Consider the following 22,771-nt stretch of genomic DNA (forward strand, 5'->3'; position numbering starts at 1 on the left):
ATTGAAATTTTATACTCTGCAATATTGAGTTTTAGGTAACTACTCTCCGGTATGTTAGTGTTTTATTAGATGTTACCGTCAAAGGCGGTGAGGTTTTTTGTTGGCTTAGTTTTCTCAAAAAAGTAAAATATCTATAAACTGAAGCCTACCTAACTCACTGTTTGATGACTGTGTCAGAGCCAGATATGAACAGGAGGCGTCTGTCTGGGATACTCAAACATTTTCCGTGCTGCAGACACCAGCTTTAAATACAACATTAAACTCAAACTGGGATATTATTGAGTGAAAAAGAAAAGTTACTCTTATAAAGAAAAAGCTAAGAGGAAAGACTTAAAACACCTTTCATGTTACCTAGCGAACCTGAAAAACAGAGAAGAACAGAAAATAGACAAATAGAACACAAAAGCCATAGAACGTAGAGGGTTCCAGTTTGACCTGGTGTTCGCAGTCTTTAACGGCTTTAACAACTGCTTACAGAAATAAAAAGCAATTTAAATGATATCTTTTTCTAACTTCTCTAAAATAAACGAATTATAAAATAGTGATTATGTTTTTAACCAGCTGTTTGCAAATTAAGCGGAGTTTTTCATTCTCTTGAGAAACAGAAAAGGTTGATCACACTTGAAGAAGTAGTAAGAAAGCAATTTAGCAGTTTTTTATTTGACATCAATATTTACACTTTCTGGTTTCTCCTTTTTTGAGACAATCAGACTACACGCCCTCTCCTCTCCCGTCTCCACCCAGATTCTTCTCTTTTTGTAAACAGGTGCAAACACTTTTTAAAGAAACTGTCTCTTGTGTGATAAAACCGAAATTGAATCTGATCCTCAAGATATTAGCCATTGAAAACGTCGATCATCTGCAATGCACGGTTTGTATACCAGGAGTCTCTTGAATTATTTTAATTAAAAGACTGAGCTGGATACTCGAAAAAAACTTCATGTCTCTGCAGAGTAAATTCGTTTTCGTGGCAGCCGTTGATTAGGTGGTTTACGCTGTCATTATACTGGATATTAAAATTTCTAACTCTAAACTCCAACAAGCAGTCTCTGCTAGGAAATCAGGATGATTGAACTGAGCTCGAGTGTTGAAAATCGTGTGTGTTCTCCATGACTCATCTTGATGGAAAATTTGATGGGCGACTGTTTATCACAGACTACAGAATAAAGTGAAAACAAAAGTTGTCAATCTGGCGCAGCAGTGACATGGCACAAACTGATAGGTCACTTGTTTTTGATGAGGTAAGCGCAAATGACAAGTCGTAATTATTATCGCAAATAGGCCGTGGATCTGCTGTCGCGAAAATTGCCAAATCGTTAAGTAAATGTTTTCGGTAGAACATAAACAAAGTGACATTATTGCTGAAGTGAACACACCAGAAACGTTATTGGTGAGCGTAAGAGCGAAAAAAGAAACTGGACGACTATGTCGGAAAATTTGAACATAGTGATGAATGGAACACAGCCATCGGGCTGCTACTGGAATCACACAGCAGGAGAAATTGGAATGACCTTTGCTTACTGCCTGATTTTTCTTGTTTCGCTGGCTGGGAACACTGTCGTCGGAATAATTGTTTACAAGACGAAAACCATGAGAAAACCAATCAACTTTTTCATTGTAAACATGGCTATGTCTGATCTGCTGTTTCCAATTTTCTTGATTCCTCGGGAAATTCAACTGCTCTACATAGACTCCTGGCTGATCGGTGGTCCTCTTGGCCAGGCCTTGTGTAAGCTGGTAATCTTCTTATCTGATGTCTCCCTTATTGTGTCTATTCAGAGCCTGGTTCTGATAGCAGTGGATCGATTTGCAGCTGTGGTATATCCCCTCCGTTCCCCACTCATCAGTTCAAAGTTGTGCCCGTTCTTCATTCTCGCCACTTGGATCGTCGCGATGGCTATCCAATCCCCAGAGCTCGTCGCCCTCAAACTTGTTGAATACCCAGGAGGTTTGGTGTGTTCGCGGCATTGGAATGAAGCCTTTGGAGAGTCCTGGTCCGTTGAGAATTATTACGTGTTAATTTTGGTTATATTTTTTATCATCCCTTTGATGTTGATAGCCATACTTTACATCATCATCTATTTAAAGGTCAAATCACAGAAGATTCCAGGCGAGGAGTTGGCCAACTTTGGACAACAACGCCTGCAAAGGAAGCGAAATGTGTTAAAGATGGCCTTTGCTATCGTGTTAGGGTTTGCAGTATGCTGGCTGCCTCTCATTATCTTCTGGTTTCTCTTCTTCTTTACGTCGGATATATGGTCTTGTGGCTCCCAATACTTTATTATTGTTGCCTTTTTCATGGCTCGCGCAAATTGTGCCATAAATCCTTGCATCTGTTTTATTTTTAGTAGAAATTATCGGGAAGGACTTAATAATCTCTTAAGATTACGGTGTTCCTTTAAGGTCGGCACACACGAGGGGACTAATCCCTGCAACTAGTCCCTGCAACTGAGTCCACTGAAGATTTTACACGAAGGGACTGGTCCCAGGGACTTATCCCACGAACAGTTCACACGAAGTGCAGTTTTGGGGAACAATTCGCAGAGACTTGGCCCAAAAATTTAAACTGGTTTGAATTCGTGGGACTAGACGCAGGGACCAAAGCTTGGTCACTGCGACTAGATTTTGAAGAAAAAATGGCCAGTTCACACGATGGGACTTTTTCCTGCGACTTGTTTCAGGGACTAGTCGTAGGGACTAATCCCCTCGTGTGAGAAGAAGGTGTCTCACGGTCCCTAAAGCGCCATATCAAATTAAAGCTTATAGAGCTGGCTATCAAACTATACCAAGAATTTTCTTTTGCCATATTCAATTGCATTAAACAGTTACAGAACATTTTCGAAGTAGGATTAAAAATGTATTGAGTACTCGTACAGTATAGATAGTGGTTCGAGACAAGAGAAAATTATAATGAGGACAACAAACAACATGAGTGAAAATCAGCCTAACATTTTCCTGAGTTGAGGCTGAAAATTAGCGGTCTTAAAATGTTTCAACTAATTTGAAACTTTGGGATTACATTGAATTTTGTTAATCCCATTGAGGGCCAAGTCTAAAAAGAATTCACGGAATGTTTTTTTTTTTTAATTCCCGCCCAATTTAATAATTGTAGGGCAATATTTGAAAAAGGCAAAATAGCACTCCACACCAGATGATATTCCAACCAATGTTTCTGAAAGTCAAATAACGTGATTTTTCAGAGATTTTCACTCGAGTTAATTAGATGTTATAAGATTCATTTAAGACCAAAATACCATTTAGTCAAGTCTTGTGGACATAGTTTGCAAGTTAGTTCTCAGATCATGACGTCTATTTCCAAAATTATCCCTTGATGATAACCTATTCGGTCTCATGTAAAGTGGGGTATGACGTCATAACGTTGCCATGGTAACTCAGATCTTGGTAAAACTTACCTCATTTGAGAGTTTCAACTTTCTATTGGATTGATAATGTTGGTGGTCTAGTCACTCAAAGTTAAACAGAATCGTTGAACACTGAGTTTACAATCATTTAGTTATTCTGAAAACTCCATTTTTGTAATTTTCTTATATTAATAAGATGTTATTTGTCGTCCTAAACCTTAAATAAAATAATAAATAAATAATATTTATTCGTCAATTCTGTTATTTATTTGATTCAATGTACGCTTGATAAACTTCAAAGAACGGTTTCTAATCGTTCTTTTGACAATTGCTTTGCTATCATTTGTAGTTACTTCGTAAACACTTTTGTTATTTCCCTAAATTTCGTGAGAAATGTTCAGTCATCCTATAAAGCGTGTAAATAATATTCGTTTCATTACTGCTATTTATTTGATTCAATGGACGCTAGATGAACTTCACGAAAGGTTCTTTTTCTTTCATTTGTGGTCATTTCCTAAACTATTTTGTAATTTTCTGGAAGTAATAATGCGTGAAATTGAGGTCAATAAAATACAGCCTGATTTCCTTTTCACAGTCGAGTTTCTAGCTAATCTTCGTTTTTTATAACTTTCCTCTCAGTTTCAGTAAACGAATTACATGTAAACGTCCTCTCCCTCTCCCTTTTTTATCGCCGCTGTTCTCCATGTTTGACTCGAGAGTATTTTTATACAACTTGCCCAAGTGCAACAGTTTTTATGTATTTTGCAACAAACTGTCGCATTCTGCAACCCAAGTCTGAACCTAATTTTGAAGTTAATTAGCCTTACAATGCATATGCAATGTTTTATATACTAGCAGTCTCCTTTTGTGAGAAAGCCTCCTGGTTTTGACCCCTGCAGAGCTTACTTTATATTTGTGTTCCGACTGTTTCTGAAGCAGTCTTGCTAGTCATAGTTTTTGTTTGATAACACTATGCTCTGTAGAACGAATCACGAGTCCCTGTGTCTTCTCTAGTTTGTACATTTTAGTTGAATAAGTCTTTCTATTATACGGCTAGCTCCGTGAACGGACAGGATGAACCAAATCCTACGTTGTGATTGGCTCCCTAAGCGGGCGAGATGGCGCTATCTTGCTCGCTCGGGATTACACGCTGTCCCGCAAGAAAAAATTCTCCCACCGGATAAACGGAAGCCATGCAACAAATCCTTTATTGACCAAACTTGTTCGGTCAAGATGGCTGGGTATTGGCCTCGTTCTTTGTTTTGTTTGTTTGTTTGCGTGTTCATGGTTCTTGACTCCGTCTCGGTCCAAAAACACGAAAAAATAGAACTTGGCCATTATCCAGCCATCTTGACCTCACACTTGGGAAACTGCACCTTTGCAAATGTCACTCCGCTGAAATCTTCATGAAAAACTTTCTATTTGGGACGCCTTAGTATCCTAAAATATAACTCTCCAGATGACAAACAATGACAGATTAAAAAGCTCAAGGTTTTTATAAAAAAAACATGCAGCCATTCGATTCGGTTTTTATGACATAATCCCTTTTACTTTGACTTCAATCCTCCGTAGAAAAAAAGATGGCGCCTGGTACATTTACCCACAGTTCTTAGAGCACGACAACTTTAAAAACGTTTATAAAAACGTACAGAAAGGTTATAAAATCTTCAAACCCAGATTACTCAATGTCCTTTATACAGGGACAAATATTATAAACATTTGGCTTTCTTAGTGCCTTATAGGCTGTGTTAGGTTCGCAAGGCATTGTGGTAAAATGTACAGCCGCCATCTTTTTTCCTAAGGTGGATTTAGAGTGCTCAGTAGAAGGGTCACTCCACGCCTATTTACAGTATTTTACAGAGAACATCTTAGGGAATTTGCCGAACGGGCACGTAATAGGGGGTGGCGCTTAATTTAGCAAATTAAACATAGCTTCTCCTTTCGGGAGTTTTCTTATGTTATCGCCAATGCTTTCTATTATCTATTAACTGCACAGGTGCAAACAGTGACTGTAAAACTCTCTCGCGCTCTCTACCAAAAATGATAATCTAATCCACAAGAAAGTCGGTGAAAGAAATCATATGCTATGAATCCAATCATCTTTATTTCATTTTCACCGTAAAAAAAAAAAAAAAACAGAAACACTAAACAGAATAATAACTGGTTTTAACAAAAATGAGCAGAGTCCAACCAAGGCATAGCTTGTAATATGGACCTCACTAATAATAATACAAAGTCAATAAAGGCTTCAGCATACTTAAAACAAAAACAATTACATTCAATGTAATAAAGGGGAAGTGAAATCAATTACATTCATCAAAGATGATTGACAGAACATCCTGTTAACCTTGATAAAAAAAAATTGATTCACTAACATGCTTCAAGCTGAGCTGAAAAACAACCCAGCCAGCTGTCACTATTTCATCTGACACAGCAGTGACATTTAAAATTAAGAACAATATATACTTGAAATCAAAAGCAATCTGTGGTGCAAGCTGATTGGTCACTTACTTTTGTTGAACTACTCACGAAAATTGTTCCAAATGGAAGACGAAAGGCCTGTCGTCAAACATGACGGGAAAATTTCCTAAGCGTTCATATTTCTTTCGCGAATACAACATCAGGACAAGTAATGATCAGTAATGTTTCCGCCTTCGGTAGACCATAAATAGAGTGACGTTACTAAGTTAAAAAACCAGAAAAAATTCATTTCTGAGCGTAATAGCCTGCGAACGCAGACGTATTTCCGGCTGTCGCTTGTCTCCGCCGAAAATAACGTCTGCGAAGCCGAGCCAGGAAACGACTTCTGTGACGTAGGAATTTTAAGCCAATTACAGTTTAGCTCAAGTAGCCCCAGAACTACTGCGCGAGGTATTCGCTGCGAGGAGCACTCGAGTTTCATTCTATCATAGAATCTGATTGGCCAAGGAGAAACAAAAGTCATTACGTCACAGAAATCGTTTCCTGGCTCGGGTTTGCAGACGTTATTTTCGGCGAAGACAAACGACAGTCGGAAATAAGTCTGCGTTCGCAGGCTATGAGCGTAAGAGCGGAAAAAGAAATTGAACAACAATGTCGGAAATCGTGAATACAACCATGAATGGAACACAGCCATCGAGCTGCCCTAGCAATCCTACAACAGAAAAAATAGGAAAACACCTTTGCTTACAGCCTGATTTTTCTTGTTTCGCTGGCTGGGAAGACCGTCATCGGAATAACTGTCTACAAGACGAAAACCATGAGAAAACCCATCAACTTTTTAATCGTAAACATGGACATGTCTGATATGCTGTTTGCTATTTTGTTGTTTCCTGTGCTGGTAAAACTGCTCTATATAGACTCCTGGCTGATTGGTGGTCCCCTTAGCCAAGCCTCATGTAAGCTGGTTGCCTTCTTAATAGATTTATCCGGTGCCGTGTCTATTTAGAGCCTGGTACTGATAGCAGTGGATCGATTTGGAGCTGTGCTATATCCCCTCCGTTCCCCACTCATCAGTTCAAAGCTGTGCCCGTTCTTCATTCTCGCCACTTGGATCGTCGCGATGGCTATCCAATCCCCAGAACTCGTCGCCTTCAAACTCGCTGAATACCCAGGAGGGTCGGTGTGCTCGCGGCATTGGAATGAAGCCTTTGGTGCGTCCTCGTCCTTTAAGAGTTACTCTGCGTCAATTATTGTACTCTTATATCTTGCCCCCTTTGTTTTGATAGCCATACTTTATATCATCATCTATATAAAGCTCAAATCACAGAAGATTGACTGAGAGCACTCGGTCAACGCTGGACAACAACGCCAGCAAAGGGAGCGGAATGCGTTGAAGCTGTCTATTACTATTGTGTTAGGGCTTGCAGTATGCATGCTGCGCGCGCATGCCCTTCGCTCTCTACTTGTTACTTGTCTCATTTGCATCGGACATATGGTCTTGTGGCTTCCTATATTTTATCACTGTTACCCGTTTTATGACTCGCGCAAATTGCGCCATAAATCCTTGCATCTGTTTTATTTTCAGTAGAAATTATCGTGAAGGACTTAAAACTCTCTTTAGATAAACGATTTTTTGAGCAGTGCTAGCCTGCGAGCAGGCTCACTTGTTGTTTAGGTAGCGTATCGCGAGCAAGGGCGGTGGAGCCCCCATTCTTCTCGCCGGCTTCGCCGGCTCGCGGTTGCGGCTCCGCCGCCCTTGCCCGGCCCGCGATACGCTACCCAAAAATAACAAGTGAGCCTGCTCGCAGGCTAGAGCAGTGCAGGAACTGATGTTACTCAGTTCTGTACAATAGAGAGGGTCAGTCGACCTGAAACAAAAAATGTTTATTTAAAATTGCATTGTATTTCGTACCCTATGTACGCTATAGCTTAAAGACGTTTAGCAGAACGGTTCTAAACCTTTCTTTGTCGACAATCAATTTCCAGTGTAATTCTTTTCAGTTCCTTTTATCTGTTTTTATATAAGCTGCATAGGTGCAGCAAGCTTTTTATATTTTCAACTCTGCTATTTACAGTTCCATGATAAAACGTGCGGGTGACCAAGCCGTTTTTAGGCAGTTAAGCGCTTAAGTCTGATGAATTAAGAATGTTTTAAACCTATTGTACTATTGCTATGGCAACCTATATTGCCAAGAAGATGACTGCCACATCTTGTTCACCAGTGATTAGGCATTTCACTTCATGAAGAGTGGTAATATTGATTCTTCATAGTAGAACTGCTTCAAAGTGCAAGAAACGTTTGCCCGCCACGAGGTCAGCAGGCTTTTATTTCTCAAAACGGAAATTTTATTCGCAGTAAGTTATTTCGCGGGATTGTTTGCACAGGCAGACGGATAGCACTTTTTCAAAATTTCCACTTGTAAATTAACGGTGACTATCACACTGCATGACAATCACATGAAGTACGGAGGTACCCGTCTCAGATGGAAACTTCGAATTCCGCAGATGACAAACGGCTTTCAGACACTGCGAGCTACTACACGTCACTGATTACAACATGTAACTGATTGATAGAAGCCTCCTGTTCAGGCTTACCATTCAGTCAACAAACCATTTAGATCCTAACATGGAATTGTATTCTCTAACTTTGGAAAAAAAAAACTAAAAAAAAAACTAATGAAGTAAAACCTCCGAATAGAAAGGGTAATTTGTTCTTTAGAGCCCTGCTAACAAAACAAAAACAATTACCAGCAGAACTGCTTCAGAAACAGTTGGCACACAAATATATAATGAGCTCAGCGGAGGGGAAAACCCAAAGCTTTTCTCGAATGTACAAATTAGTCTCCCAGGAAAGGAACTGCTAGTATATAAACGATTGCATATGCCTTGTAATTGTCTTGAGAATTACATTCAGACTTGGGTTGTTTAATATGGCAGATTGTTGTGAACAAAAAAGTGTTGAAAAAAGAGAACAGGGACGATTAAAAAAGAGAAAAGCAACTTACATAGGATGGCTCTGGAAAGGAAATCGGACTTGACTATTCACCACTGTATTTACCTTTTCACACCCTTTATTGCAAATTACAAAAGAGATTAAGGAATAACTACAAATGATGGCCCGAAGGAATTGTCAAAAGAATGGTGAGAAACCCTACTGTGTTAATTAATTGTCAAGCCTACATGGAATCAAATAAATATCGGTATTGAAATATAGAATATACACGGTTTACGGGACGGCCGAACATTTCTGATGAATTTAAGAAAGAAAGCTCGAAACTGAGTTTACAGAATAGCTACAAAGTAAATTTAAACTCCTTGCCCAAAGAAAGGTTCAGCACCGCTCTGCCAGGAGTCGATATAGAGCAGTTGTACCAGCACAGGAATCAAGAAAATCGCAAACAGCAGATCGGACATGGCCATGTTTACGATTAAAAAGGTGATGGGTTTTCTCGTGGTTTTCGTCTTGTAGACAATTATTCCGATGACGGTGTTCCCAGCCAGCGAAACAAGAAAAATCAGGCTGTAAGCGACGGTGTGCCCGAGTTTTTCTGCTGTAGGATTGCTGGGGCAGCTCGATGGCTGTGTTCCATTCGTGGTTGTATTCAGGTTTTCAGACATAGTCGTTAAGTTTCTTTTTCTGCTCTTGTGCTCACAAATTAAATAAGTCTTCTTCTGGTTTGTTAACTTAAGTAACGTCACTCTGTTTATATTCTACTGAAGGCGGGATAATTGTTTGGATTGATCTCGTCATTCGGAAGAAAGTAATTAACGAATAGGAAACGTCTGACAAAGTTAAGCGGAAGTTTTTTTTCCACTCTTCTGACCATCTACAGTGTATTTAAGGGACCTATCAGCTTGTAACACAAATTGCTTTTCTTTTCATATCTTAACATCAACCAAACTGTCAGCAGACAGTGTTCTGAAATGTCACTGCTGCGCCAGATAAAGTAGCTACTACTGGGTTGTTTTTCAGTTCGGCGTGAAGCATGATAAACAGTCATTCTTCTTCCTGTTATTCATTTGTCTGAATCAAATTTTCCATTAAGACGAGGCAGGGAGAACATAGAATGTTTAACGTTAAAATTCTAACGTCATTCAAGGTCAATAAAATTATCCTGATGTCCTAGCAGCGACTGCCTTTTTTCAGAGTTTTAATTTAAAATTTTAATGTTCAATATAATGACAGCGTAATCCACCTTTCAACGGTTGCCGCGCAAATGTGCTATGAGTTTGCTTTGCAGAGTCATGACGTTTTCTCGAGAATCCAAATCAGTTTTTTAGCAAACTAGAGACTCGTAGTATATAAACCATTTGTACATATCATATGATTTTTTAAATTGAACGCCTTGAAGATTTTATTTTAGAAACTGAATTTTATTTATGAAACATGGGAGTGCTTGTTTAAATAATGTTTGCACCTGGACAGCGTGTGAGTAATAGGAAGCAATGGCGATAAACATCGGGAGTGGTTGTACAATTTGTTCTTTTCCTATCCTTTTAAACCCTATCGTTTTTAGACTATTTACTCCCTATCACTGCTATCATTTTCTTATTTATAAATTTCCTCTCAATCTTCTGACCCATGTCTCTCTGTAGGATCACGCACTAAAACAGTCTAATAATTAATATGTGAGTTAATCCGTGTGTTCGAGTCTGCCAGAAGCAAACTAGAAGGATGAGGTTTAGTAAAGACGTCTGTTTATTCAAATACAAACATGTTAAGGCACCATTGGAGTCAAGTGAAGACGATAATATAAACGTGTGTTTGAATGTTTTATTGTTTTGTTGAATAACTAGTCCAAGAATTATAGGATAAAATTCCGGTGACGAAGGGAAGCGGGGTTTGGGGGGTACTTGGGGGCAATCGAATGGCCAGAATTTTCTTACCCCAAAAATCCCGAAAATGTGCAATCCCACTGTAATAAGTCTACTGAAAAGGTAACCCCAATATAGTCAAAGCAGTTGTGAAAACCTGGACGCCATCCAGTGGCACTGCATCCCCATTAGACTATCACTAGGAAGTATTCATTCCCCCCCCCCCCCCCCATCCAGTCCCGTCCGATAAATCAAGGATTGGAAAAGGGCAAATTAAACAATTTCCCCTACCGAGAATTTTCTTTTGTTTATCGCCATTGCTTTCGTTATTATTCATTAGCTGTACAGGTTTAAACATCATTTAAGCAATCATTCTCATATCTATAACAAAATTCAGTATCTAAAATATAATCCTCAAGACAGCATATGCTATGTACAACATGGTTTATACTCTAGGAGTCTTTTTGATGAACGACTGAATTGGAATCTCGAGAAACCTTCATGACTATGGAAACTAAACTCATGACTCATTTGCGCGGCAGCCGTTGACAGGCAGTTTACGCTGTCACTGTATTAGACATGATTTAGACATTTCTTAATTTAAAATGTGACAGGTAACATTACGGCATCAAAACTGATGAATTCTTAACTGAGCTCGGATTGTAGCGTTGAACATTCTGTGTTCTCACTGACTCGTCTTGTGATGCACGACCAACAAATAACAAGAACAAGAAAAGTTAACGACTCTTTGCCATGTTTCAAGCCGAGCTATAAATCAACCCAGCCACCTGTCGCTACTTCAATTCATCTGGCGCAGCAGTGACATTTTCGAACACTGTCTGCTGACAGTTTACGTCCTGATGTTAAGATATGAAATGAAAAACAATTTCTGGCGCTAGCTGATAGGCCAGGTATTTTTTGTTAGGCTGCATACAAATTAGGAAACCCTAATTATTGTTGCAGGTAGACGGTGGAAAGCCAAAACACAGATCTGCCTATCATCATTTAACTTGTTGTGAAAATTTTATTTTACGCTAATTACTTTCACGCTAAAGAGGACATCAAAACAGCAATTACACTGCCTTAAAGGTGGAACATAAATAGAGTGACGTTACCGAGTGAAGACCACCATAAAAAGATGTGAGCATAAGAGTGAAAAAAGAAACTGAACGACCATGTCGGAAAACTTGAACACAACCATGAATGGAACACAGCCATCGAGCTGCCCCAGCAATCCTACAGCAGAAACAATCGGAAAAACCGTCGCTTACTGCCTGATTTTTCTTGTCTCGCTGGCTGGGAACACCGTCATCGGAATAATTGTCTACAAGAAGAAAACCATGAGAAAACCCATCAACTTCTTAATCGTAAACATGGCCATGTCCGATATGACATATCCGATTTTCTTAATCCCTCATCAGATACAAAAGCTCTACATAGACTCCTGGCTGATCGGTGGTCCTCTTGGCCAGGCCTTGTGTAAGCTTGTTTACTCGTTATCAGATGTATCCTACATTGTGTCTATTCAGAGCCTGGTTCTGATAGCAGTGGATCGATTTGGAGCTGTGGTATATCCCCTCCGTTACCCACTCATCAGTTCAAAGCTGTGCCCATTCTTAATTCTCGCCACTTGGATCGTCGCGTTCGCTTCCCAGTCCCCATATCCCGTCGCCATGCAGCTTTTGGAATCTCCAGAAGGGTTGTCGTGTGCACTGCATTGGAAAGAAGCCTTTGGAGAGTCCTCATTCCAGGAGAATTACTTCGTGGCCATTACTGCTGTATTCGTTTTCATCCCGTTGGTGTTGATAGCCACACTTTACATTAGCATCTATATAAAGCTCAAATCCCAAAAGATTCCAGGCGAGCAATCGGCCAACGCTGGACAACAACGCCAGCAAAGGGAACGAAATGTGTTAAAGTTGGCTCTTGCTATTGTGTTAGGGTTTGCAGTATCGCTGGTGCCGGCCGCTATCGGCCTGCTACTACTCTTCTTTGGACCGGACATCGTGATAAGCTCTTGTGGCTTCCGATACTTTATGATCGTTACCTTTTTTATGGGTAACGCAAATTGTGCCATAAATCCTTGCATCTGTTTCATTTTCGGTAGAAATTATCGTGAAGGACTTAAGACTCTCCTTGGATCGACGAATGATATTTGAGCAGCGCAGAAACTGATGATATTTAATTTCTGTGAAGTTGAAAGGGTCAGTCGACCGGAAGCGTTTAAAAATGTTAATTTAAAATTGTTCAACATTTCAGTTCGGCGCATTCTAAAGAACCTTAGAAGAATGGTTTAAAACACTTTCTTTATTTCTTTAGACATTGAGCTTACAGTTACTTTGTAGTCCCGTTTTTCATAATTCATCTCAATTTCAGTGAAACAAATGAAACGCCCTCGTCGCTCTTTTACTCGTATTGGCACCGTTCTCTATGTATGGCTAGTACTGTACAATATTTATAAGCTGCATAGGAGTAGCAAACAACCCAGGTCTGCACCTAATTCTCAAGACAGGGTAGTACATCTTTCCAAAGTTGTAGAATACTAATTTTTTTACGATATGTAGATCTCCATAATTATCATAATCCTATCATAGTTACATGCTTGTGTCAGCGGACTTTCTAACGCATATAACATGACGTACCTACCATATGAGGTAGAACGTCCGCTGACATAATTCAATTCAGTTAGTCTTTACCGTTAGCGGAGTCAATTAAGCTTCGAAACATTATTATTCAATGGCACGATCTCAGTGGATTGTTGGAATGGGAAAAACACTTGCACGTTGTTATCACGTGCAGTGTCCTGAATTTTTGGCCAACTGAGAAAATTTCCATCTAAGACACGTACTTCTGTACTATAGATTATCAATGTAATATGTTCATCAGCTGTTCATTTATAAGCGCAGTATCTGAATGGAAAGTCTGAACAGGAAGCTTCTATCAATCACTTGCATGTTGTAGTCACTGACGTGCACTGTCCGAAAGCTTCCACCAGCTGAGGAAGTTTCTATTCCTTGGTTAACCATGCTCTAGAAATTTATCGGATGGCCTGAGCTCGCACTTTCCTTCGTCTCCGATAAATCAGGTCAGGCTGGCCTTTGGTATGTCCCTTCAACATGGCCTTACGACTGAGAAGAATTTGTTCAACAGATGAGAACTCACCTTATTGAGAGAGGATATGATCTTCGGCTTCGTTAAAGACGAAATAGAGAAAGTACGTCAGATTCCTCCCAGTAGAGCACTCGAAACATCCATCAAAAAAGAGTCCCACAGAATTCCATTTGCAGTAACATTTAATCCAGCCCTACCGAATATACGTCAAGTCATTTCCAGCAGCTTTAACATTGTTCGTTCTTCACAGCGATGCCTAGCAGCATTTTCTTCTCTTCCTCGTATATCATACCGCCGTTGCAAAAACCTACGTGACTTACTGATCAGGGCCAAACACCGCAGACAACCCCAGCCCCCTCCCCCTCCCCCCCGGTTCCGGGAGCTTTCCATTGTCACAGAGATAGGTGAAAAACGTGTCCTTTCATTACTGAGGGAACCACGTCTTACACTTTTTTCTCTACCAACGAACAAAGACGTATACCGTGACATCACATCACCTGCTCTTCCTCTAATCTCGTTTGTATGATATAGCGCAACAAATGCAACGTTCAATACATAGGCGAGACTGAACGCCATCTCAGCGCAGTCTCAGCGACAGATCTGGTGAGCACAGACGGGCAATCGAAAAAGCCATCGTACAAAGACACCTTGATCAAACCACCGCCGTTTCAGATCACCTTACCCTTCCTGCCCATTCTATGGACAACATAGAACTCGTTCCTCTCGAACTCATCAACTCAAATAAGGACGCTATTCGCAAGGCAAGAGTAGTATTTCTGATGTCCAAGGGCAAGACCCTTGAACCTTCTGGGTTAAACAGGCGTGACGAAATTTAACCTATACTATTTTGGTTTTTATGTATCCGCTGTAGTACACGTTTCATTTTTCTCTATTTTTCTCAACTGATCATGTCACATATTTCCTTAAGTATCATTTAAAATTTTGTAACCGTTTTATCCATATCTACTTAGCTTCAGTGTAGCCCCTGAAGAGAATAGTCCTGTCTAACCGAAATATTGGGCATTAAATTTATACCCTTTTCAGCCGTCCGGTCAGCCTTTCAATTGGTTTTAATACGTTATTTTATTAAACTGCTGATCCTGATGTAAACCAAGATCCGGCTTCATTCCGCTGCTGTTTGTACAAGTGGTCCTTGCATTACAGTTTGGCCTTTAGTGGAATAATATATAGATTTCGCCAAGCCTAAAAGCGAAGCTTCTGATAACAATAAGCTAACCATAAAGGAAAAGGGAGAGAAAGTCAAAAAACGATCAATTGTGAGCATGTTAATTGTCGAGCGTGTGGTTTTGCCACCCTTTCTAGTTACCTTAACAAACTATACCCAATAAGCGTACCCAATTTTCCCAAGAATGTAGAAAATAGCATACGCAATATTCCAAGAGACGATTGTGCAAGGAATACCTTGGAACAAAAGTCAACAACGCACCAGGGGTTCATTCTCGCCGAAATTTTGTCTTTTTGCTCGTACCCTGTCCTTCTTCCCTAGAGTAATAACTTAGCTGGAGCTTGCGATTCAATCGAAAACCAATACCTGGGCAGCCGTCAACTTTAAAGAAATATGCGACCTTGATAAGCTCTACACCAGAGCCCGCGATAGGGTCACGTGATACTGGGTCAGTGGATACCTTATTTTGACAGCTGTCAATAAACCATAACATGGATGTCTAATATCAAAGATGTACCTATGGCAATGGTGCTACTCTCTGAGTATGGGGCTGAGCTGGCCTACGCGCAGTGCAAGTGGCCACGGGCGTTCGTACGGACAGTCACATGAAAATCACAATTTTTAGATCGCTGGATTACCAGATTTTCTAGGGTATGGGGCTCCGTTCCGCCATTAATGGAGTGTCGCTTACTTGTCCACCTCTGTTAAGTGGCGCAGCCACCTTTTCATCCCGACGAGAGTTTTCTTTCGTCCTTTCCCCTATTTTAAAAGCTGGCTTTGCTTTGGAAAAGCCTATGACAGATAAGCTAGAGTCCGAAATAGAAGGTGATCACTGATAAGAACGTTCAAACACACGTTGCTTATTGTCTTCACGTGATGTTGCCTTTTGAAGGCATGCTGGTAAGTGGAGAAATTGACGTTTCTATTGAGCCTCGTGCTAATTCCCACGCACCCCTATATTCTATTAAGTGACAACCTCCCATTTCCTCAACCTCGTTCTCAGGCTCTCCCTCCTCTGCCTTAAGGGAAGCAAAGGAGAGAGCCTGGGAATGAGGTTGTCATTTCCGAATGCGGATCCTTCTTAACTACAGAGTTAGAGCAGTTACTGAGGGATTGCAGAGGGCGATATTAAGATGAAGGCTATTTTGGAGCATTCCGCAGTGCTAAATGATGAATTTTACACCAGGGAAAGGTTGCTTTGAAATGCGCAACTAGTGTCAGTAACTGACACTAGCTGTCACTAACTGTCAGCAACTGACACTAGTTGCATGCGCAACTAGTGTCAGTTCCAAACCGCACAAACTTAACTTACTTTATACGTACGCATGGAATTGCTGTTTACACGTAAAAAAGGAACGCTACTGTAGAAAGTCTGTTAATACCAGTGTTTATAACCTCACAACTTTTGTGATAATACGAGTTTCTTAAAACCCATACTAGTATTAAGCACGTGGACGTCCTTAATCTATTGACACTGATTTAAAGTTTCGGAATTAGATCCCTTTTAAGTTTTAGAGATTTTTCTATTTTGGTCACGTGACTGGTCAAATATGGCCATCATTTGAAACTTTTTCAGGACTCCTTAATGTAACAAACCCGTGCAAAGAGCTTATTCTCAGGTGGTGTGGTTTCAAAATATGAAGGTTAAAAACCTTCCTTAGCAACAAATTCATGACCAATTGGTCATGAATTTGTTGCTAAGGAAGGTTTCTCGGACACAGGGATGAATGGCACACATTAATTTTAACTATGAGGCTGCTTTTGTGCGTAGAGGAAAGGATAAATAGGAAAATGAGAGCAGTCGTAAGGAATAACTAGTCTATGAATCATAGGCTGATGGGAATAAACCGATAATAAATAAATGAAACAACTTCCCCCTGCCGGAAATCACTAACAAGATGCTGAGATATGATAGATGATTGATATATAACCAACCTCGCCAAGATTTTGGTGTGGTTATTCATTCGCGCGTTATTCAAAGAAGTTTTTCACCAAATTTATAGAGCTTTGTATAAAGAAGCCACGTTTGGACCAATAAAATTATGACAAAAAATGTCGATAAACAATCGATCAGAGTTCTAATTTACTCTTGCCCTTTGGCACGCGACATGGGCGTGCGCTTAAATAAAAGGCGTGCGAAGTCCAATTCTCGTCCAAGGTTGTAAAAGCTAGTTTTTGATTCAAGACTGCTCGAAAACCTATCGTACAACCCATGAGGAAATTTTCACAGTTGATATGTAGGGGTGAATCGCGTTTAAAGCCAAAATTTTAAAAAAATCTGAGTCAGATTTTGAGCTAGTTTCGAAATAGGCAAAATTTCACATTTTCTTAGTTTGCGAAGAATTTGTCTTACAGATTTCTATATTACTTTTCGTGGATGTTCAATCACAGCCAATTTCTAATTCCTGAAATTTTAAGGTGGGGTCATACGGACAGATTTTGAGAAAAACGTCATTAAACCCACTAGTGCCCAGTCTCTCCTTAGGCACTCAGTCTGTCATTTTGGCCATTTATTTAGTTTTAAATTGTTTACATTTCACATAATGGTAAGAAAAAGAGAAAGGAAAGAGAGAAAGAGAAAGGAAAAACAACGTGGAACGTTTTTCAAGACTTGAAAGTTGTGCTTCTGTACTCCATCAAAACTGTAGTAAGCTACCTAAGGTGCACCTGATAATAATTTTCAATACTTTCCAGCAGTTACACTTTGACAGGTCAATACTTCTGCAACTTATCAAGCGATGTTACAATGTTGGTATCACACGGTCATTAGTCAACAAGTTGCGGTCATCTTCATGGCACAAAAGGTTACCATAGCAATGATACAACCTGTTAAAAACACCCTTGGAGTATTCTTAAAAACACTTAAAAACACAAAAACGGCTCGGTGAAACCAATGTTTTATCGAAATGCGATAAGCATGTTTAAGAAAAAACTTTTTGCAAAGTTTAAAAAATTCTGTAGGTAGGATTCAGAGGCAGTTTCGAATTTTAGAAAGCCCAGTTAAGCAATACGACATGGTGATTCTTACATTAGAAAAGTTTGATAGTTGAGAAGACTGTATGCTGTAAAAGCCTACTTAAGCAATACAACATGGTGATCTGTTTACATTAGAAAAGTTTGATAGTTGAGAAGACTGTATGCTGTAAAAGCCCACTTAACCCTTTGAATACCAAACTTTTGCCAAAAAATACCGTTTTTAACCGTTTAGTCAGGTTTTTTAGCTGCCATGACGCTAAATAAGCCTAAGTTGTGCTAAAAAAGCTTTTTTTTCCTAAAAGGATAGCTTTTTCGAGGATTAGGTACAAAATTGAGCAAAACTTCAATTACGGGCATGCGCATAAGCCAAAATTTTTTTTTTTTTTTTTGCCATTAACCGTTCTCAATTTCGTTTGTTGGCCCTTTCCTTTCTGTTTTTCTCTGCCCTTTTACACTGGCTACCTTTTGCATTGTATGTTCTTTCTGGCTGCAGTGAAAAGTTGGATGTTAATTACGGGCGAAGCGTAGAAATGGACCTTGATCAATCATAGGCGTAGTGGACCATTTTACCGCCGTTTTTGCACCAAAACTGATAACCTTGTTTTTCGATTTGCGACGTCGGAATGTCGTCGATATCTAAACCTGACCATTGTGCGGAAAGGGCTAGCCTAGCACTACTATCAGCTTATCAAGAATATCTGATGACGTTTAAATCGATGACGTCACAAGTGGTACAAAGAGCACGACCATTAATTACGCATATATGCGTAGTTGGTATTCAAAGGGTTAAGCAATACAACATGGTGATCTTTACATGAGAAAAGTTTGATATTTGAGGAGACTGTATGCTTTAAAAGCCCACTTAAGCAATACAACATGGTGATCTTTACATTAGGAAAGACTGATAGTTGAGGAGACTGTATGCTTTAAAAGCCCACTTAAGCAATACAACATGGTGATCTTTACATTAGGAAAGACTGATAGTCGAGGAGACTGTATGCTTTAAAAGCCCACTTAAGCAATACAACATGGTGACACACACGCTTGGCTCCAAACTGACCAAACACACGCTTCCAGTTGAATCACTCTTGCAAACATGTGCCCACAAATTCAAAACATCTCACTTCAACCACCCCTCTTCTGTCCTTGATAATGATAGTTACTTGGTTATCAACTTGGGGGCTGAATGCCCAGGTATCCCCGTGCCGCACCCCTTACCTATTTTCCTCTCATCATTTTTTGTGCTGCTTTTCAACTAACTGAATACCTACAAGAGGCTAATTAAAACACTATGTCCTGTGCTGATACTGCGAAGAGAGATTTAATGAAAGAGATATGTTATCTTTACAACTATTATTGCAATTAAAGCAACAAGTACCAGGCGGTCGACAACTGAGATTTCTACTCATACAAGTGAAGCAAAGTATATATAAAAAAATAAATTTAATACAACTCTTGCAACTAGCAAATCGTATGGTTACGAGTCTCACATTAACAGGAAACAGTTTTGATAAGTCAGAGAAGTTTATTGTTAACACATGTTCTGTACATTTCATTGAATGCTGCCAGCATTGGAGGCGATCCTCGGCCACAGATCTGCGCACTCTTTTGCTACAGGACCAGTGATAGCAGAGCCTGCATGAAACATAATACAAGATTAATACTTCTTAAACTCATAAACGATCCACCAAGTTTAAAGTAAATCTCAGCTGTGACAGTGTCTTATTTAGCATAGATTTGCAAGATTAACTCTCTTTCAATTTTCTCATTAGTCTTGGTTGTGATTGATAAGTCACATCAAACATGCGAGACAGTGTTTGACCACATCTCCAAATACATAATGTACCTCAAAGTTTGTCAAAATACTCTGATGCGCATCATATTTTCAACTCTCAACAATTAAACTTAAACTACAATATTTTCATCTCTGACAGCTTTTCTGTGAACTGCATTCCCTCAAACATTTCCCCACCCAAAAAATACATTATCGTTACAATTTTGTATTTGAACTGCTGTCAGTTGTAAAACGTTAGCAGTTACCTTTCATTTCTCCCTTATTGTTCACTATGACCCCTGCATTGTCTGTAAGAAAAGGATCCATGTAAGTTTAGCTATTGCTGATTTTGACCATGGCATTATTTGACCACGCATGTAAAATATGAGATCATATTAGACTGCAGTATCCAGGTTTGACAAGACTACGAGTAGTTCCTCTTTCACTTAGTCTGTCAAGCATAACTGTAAATAAACCTTGAGGGAAAAATTTTGTGCAAAATCCTGGGCGCAAGAAGTGCCTGAAAGGAGCACCCAGCTTCTTGCCCTTTTCTTTTGCATCACAAATGATGGACTAACCAAAAGAGGGACTACTTGTACATATGTAGTCTAAGGATTGACTGGTGCATGAAAATTAATGTGTGCAAAGCAGCTACAAGTTAATGATCTATCCTCTATCTGATGACATAAAAAGATAATACACAGAGACATTTAACTCAGTGCCCGCATTTGCCCCTACCCCAGAAGGTTTGTGAAAAATACTTACAAATTGTGAAATATCTGCTCCCTACAGTCTGTAAAAACCCCCCAAAAAGGTTGGTTATAACACAACAGTACAACACTTAGTAGAGATATCACTCTCAGGGAAAATGATGTTAAATGAAGAAATAAAATAGGAGCAAGTGAAACAACAATAATTTTAAAATTGAAAGCGTAAGAGTTTGAGTTATGGTCATTATCCACAAACACTCCAGGCTACACTTCAGTAAAGCTGATTGGATCCAATCAAATTACTATTGATAAATGTGAGGAAATTAATCCTTGAAATTTGTTTAATGTTGTTTACTGCCTTACCTTCTAGATAAGCAACTAAGTATGGAAATACTAGAAGGGCAAACATATTGATGAGTGATTCTCTTTTCCAGCAATAAATGTTCCCAAACAAGCCCCCCTTTCTTTCTATTTCTCCTTTTTGCCAAATTCAACTGGTAATTACTTATCACTTACTGTTAATTCTATCACTCACACACCTGATTTTGAACTCAAGTTTAGAGCAAAAAGGTGCTATTAATAATTACAAAACAAACTGTTGGGGTATAGTGTACAATGATTAATCCCAGCAAGCATAAAATTGAGCTACAAATCAAAGAAGTCCTTAACTTACCCTCAAAGTAAATGAACAGTCCATTCTTCCTTCTAAACGCCTTCCGTTGTCTGATAACCACTGCAGGCATCACTAGGAAATAAGATATGTTTAAACAATTTTACATGAAAAAAGATAAAAAGTGCTCAAAAAAGTGAAATGTTAATTCTATGTGCAGACTGAGAAAAAAAATCACCTAGAACATGATAATTCCAAAATCTGTCTCCTTGACGATGCACTGATAACTAAGTTAATTGGCTGCTAGAATGTCCTTCACAATTTGTTGTCTCATTTTTGAATTTCAGTTCTGTGTTTCAAAATGCAAAAATTAAAAAAAGTAAACGCAACTCAACTTTTTAAAAAAATACAGTTAAAGGAGTGCATGGAAAAAAGTTTTGTGACTCATGAATGCATGTCAAAATTATCCATTTGCTTTACAAGCAACCAATATGGAGAATCTAAAAACTTATCAGAGGACACTTGAGGCAGTCTTCCAGTTACCCCTTCAAAAAATATCTTGACTTCTATAATGCGTAATAGACTTTTCCCCCATTCCAACAAAGAATGGTGCCAAGTCAAAGTCAGGATGGACAAAAATACTGCAAATGTATGAAAATGTCCACCTCAACCTCGCTCTGGTGCTATTGTTCAAATGTACTAAAGTGGAATGTGGGAAAGGTCTATTGTACAGAATTTTTGGATATGCTCCCTGGCTGTCCATTACGTTTTGCACACACCCTGATTCTACAATACATTCTTGCAATTTAAGTGTAAGAGGGTTAAATTCTTACCTTTTTTCCTAAGTTCTGGCTTTCCTTTTTTGACTGTTGCCAACACCATGTCTCCTGATCCTGCAGCAGGCAGTCTGTTAAGACGACCCTTGATTCCCTTTACTGCAATAATATACAGGTTCTTGCCTCCTGTGTTGTCGGCACAGTTTATTACTGCACCTACTGGCAGACCCAGCGAGATACGAAACTTCCCTCCAGAAGAACCTCCACGTCCTAGAATAAGGCAAACATGAAACTAGTCTCTGAATCCATTTGCAATGACTTAATTATTGTAGCGTTTCTTACTTTATGTAGTCTACACATTGCCTTTTCGACGTACAAAATGATAATAAATCTTGTTTCGATATGCCGAGTCTCCGATCGGCGGGTCTAAAACACAGTCTCCGATTTCGATATAATAAAACAAAGCTTTTAAAAATCTTGCAATCCTACTGCAGACCGCAAACGTTTCAGTATCCAAAACAGCTTCAGAAGGTATAAGCTACTAATTTGCGAAGAGCAGAAAAATCGAAAATCACTTTCGAGATGAATGGAGACTCCGAGCAACCCTTGGGCTTCGCAAAATATTGTCGAAACTAAGTACAAACTGAAACAAGAATATGTGTGCATGGATAGATTATCGAACATCTCCTCAGAAACACATTGATTTTTGTCGAGTAAATTTCCAATGGAAATCAACGATTTACTACAAAATAATAGGATAAACACAAATTATATTTATTGAACTTTGTACATGAACGAGAACTACGGTTAGGACGGGTATTAAACAGCCGATGCAACCCGATCACGGTACGCAATATTCACAGTTCTTACCTCTCTTCGACATGTTGGATAGAAAAAGAGGAATAGCAAGAAACGCGCAGGCGCCAAGTAGGTCCCAGTCCTCTGAGTGTTTTACTGTCGGGTAGGGAATGTTTTTCATCTACGATTGCAAAAGCGATAAATATTACAGGAGAAATTTTAGAGGAGAAGG

At 39.3% G+C, this 22,771-nt stretch overlaps 3 protein-coding genes and 1 pseudogene across 3 annotated transcripts; 3 read left to right on the forward strand and 1 right to left on the reverse strand.

The window, feature by feature from the left end:
• The first annotated feature begins 1,384 nt into the window (after nt 1-1,384).
• On the forward strand, nt 1,385-3,578 carry LOC149115981 (RYamide receptor-like). The gene has a single exon (XM_089285516.1). It carries the CDS (start codon nt 1,426-1,428, stop codon nt 2,437-2,439), a length of 1,014 nt encoding a protein of 337 aa, XP_089141642.1. The 5' UTR covers nt 1,385-1,425; the 3' UTR covers nt 2,440-3,578.
• A 2,606-nt stretch (nt 3,579-6,184) lies between these two features.
• On the forward strand, nt 6,185-7,487 carry LOC149115982 (QRFP-like peptide receptor; annotated as a pseudogene).
• A 3,979-nt stretch (nt 7,488-11,466) lies between these two features.
• Nucleotides 11,467-13,545, forward strand: LOC110049925 (neuropeptide SIFamide receptor-like). Its single transcript, XM_020755775.2, has one exon. The coding sequence runs from the start codon at nt 11,774-11,776 to the stop codon at nt 12,755-12,757; it is 984 nt and encodes a 327-aa protein (XP_020611434.1). The 5' UTR covers nt 11,467-11,773; the 3' UTR covers nt 12,758-13,545.
• A 5,831-nt stretch (nt 13,546-19,376) lies between these two features.
• Nucleotides 19,377-22,705, reverse strand: LOC110049959 (large ribosomal subunit protein uL14). Its single transcript, XM_089285517.1, has 5 exons — nt 22,612-22,705; nt 21,799-22,011; nt 21,029-21,100; nt 19,912-19,953; nt 19,377-19,506 (listed from the first exon to the last, which is right to left on the reverse strand). The coding sequence occupies exons 1-5, from the start codon at nt 22,622-22,624 to the stop codon at nt 19,424-19,426; spliced, it is 423 nt and encodes a 140-aa protein (XP_089141643.1). The 5' UTR covers nt 22,625-22,705; the 3' UTR covers nt 19,377-19,423.
• Nucleotides 22,706-22,771: the final 66 nt, after the last annotated feature.

The sequence above is a fragment of the Orbicella faveolata genome, unplaced genomic scaffold (genome assembly GCF_042242905.1).
Source record: "Orbicella faveolata isolate gen_17 unplaced genomic scaffold, um_ofav_v1 contig_13, whole genome shotgun sequence".
NCBI lineage: Eukaryota > Metazoa > Cnidaria > Anthozoa > Scleractinia > Merulinidae > Orbicella > Orbicella faveolata.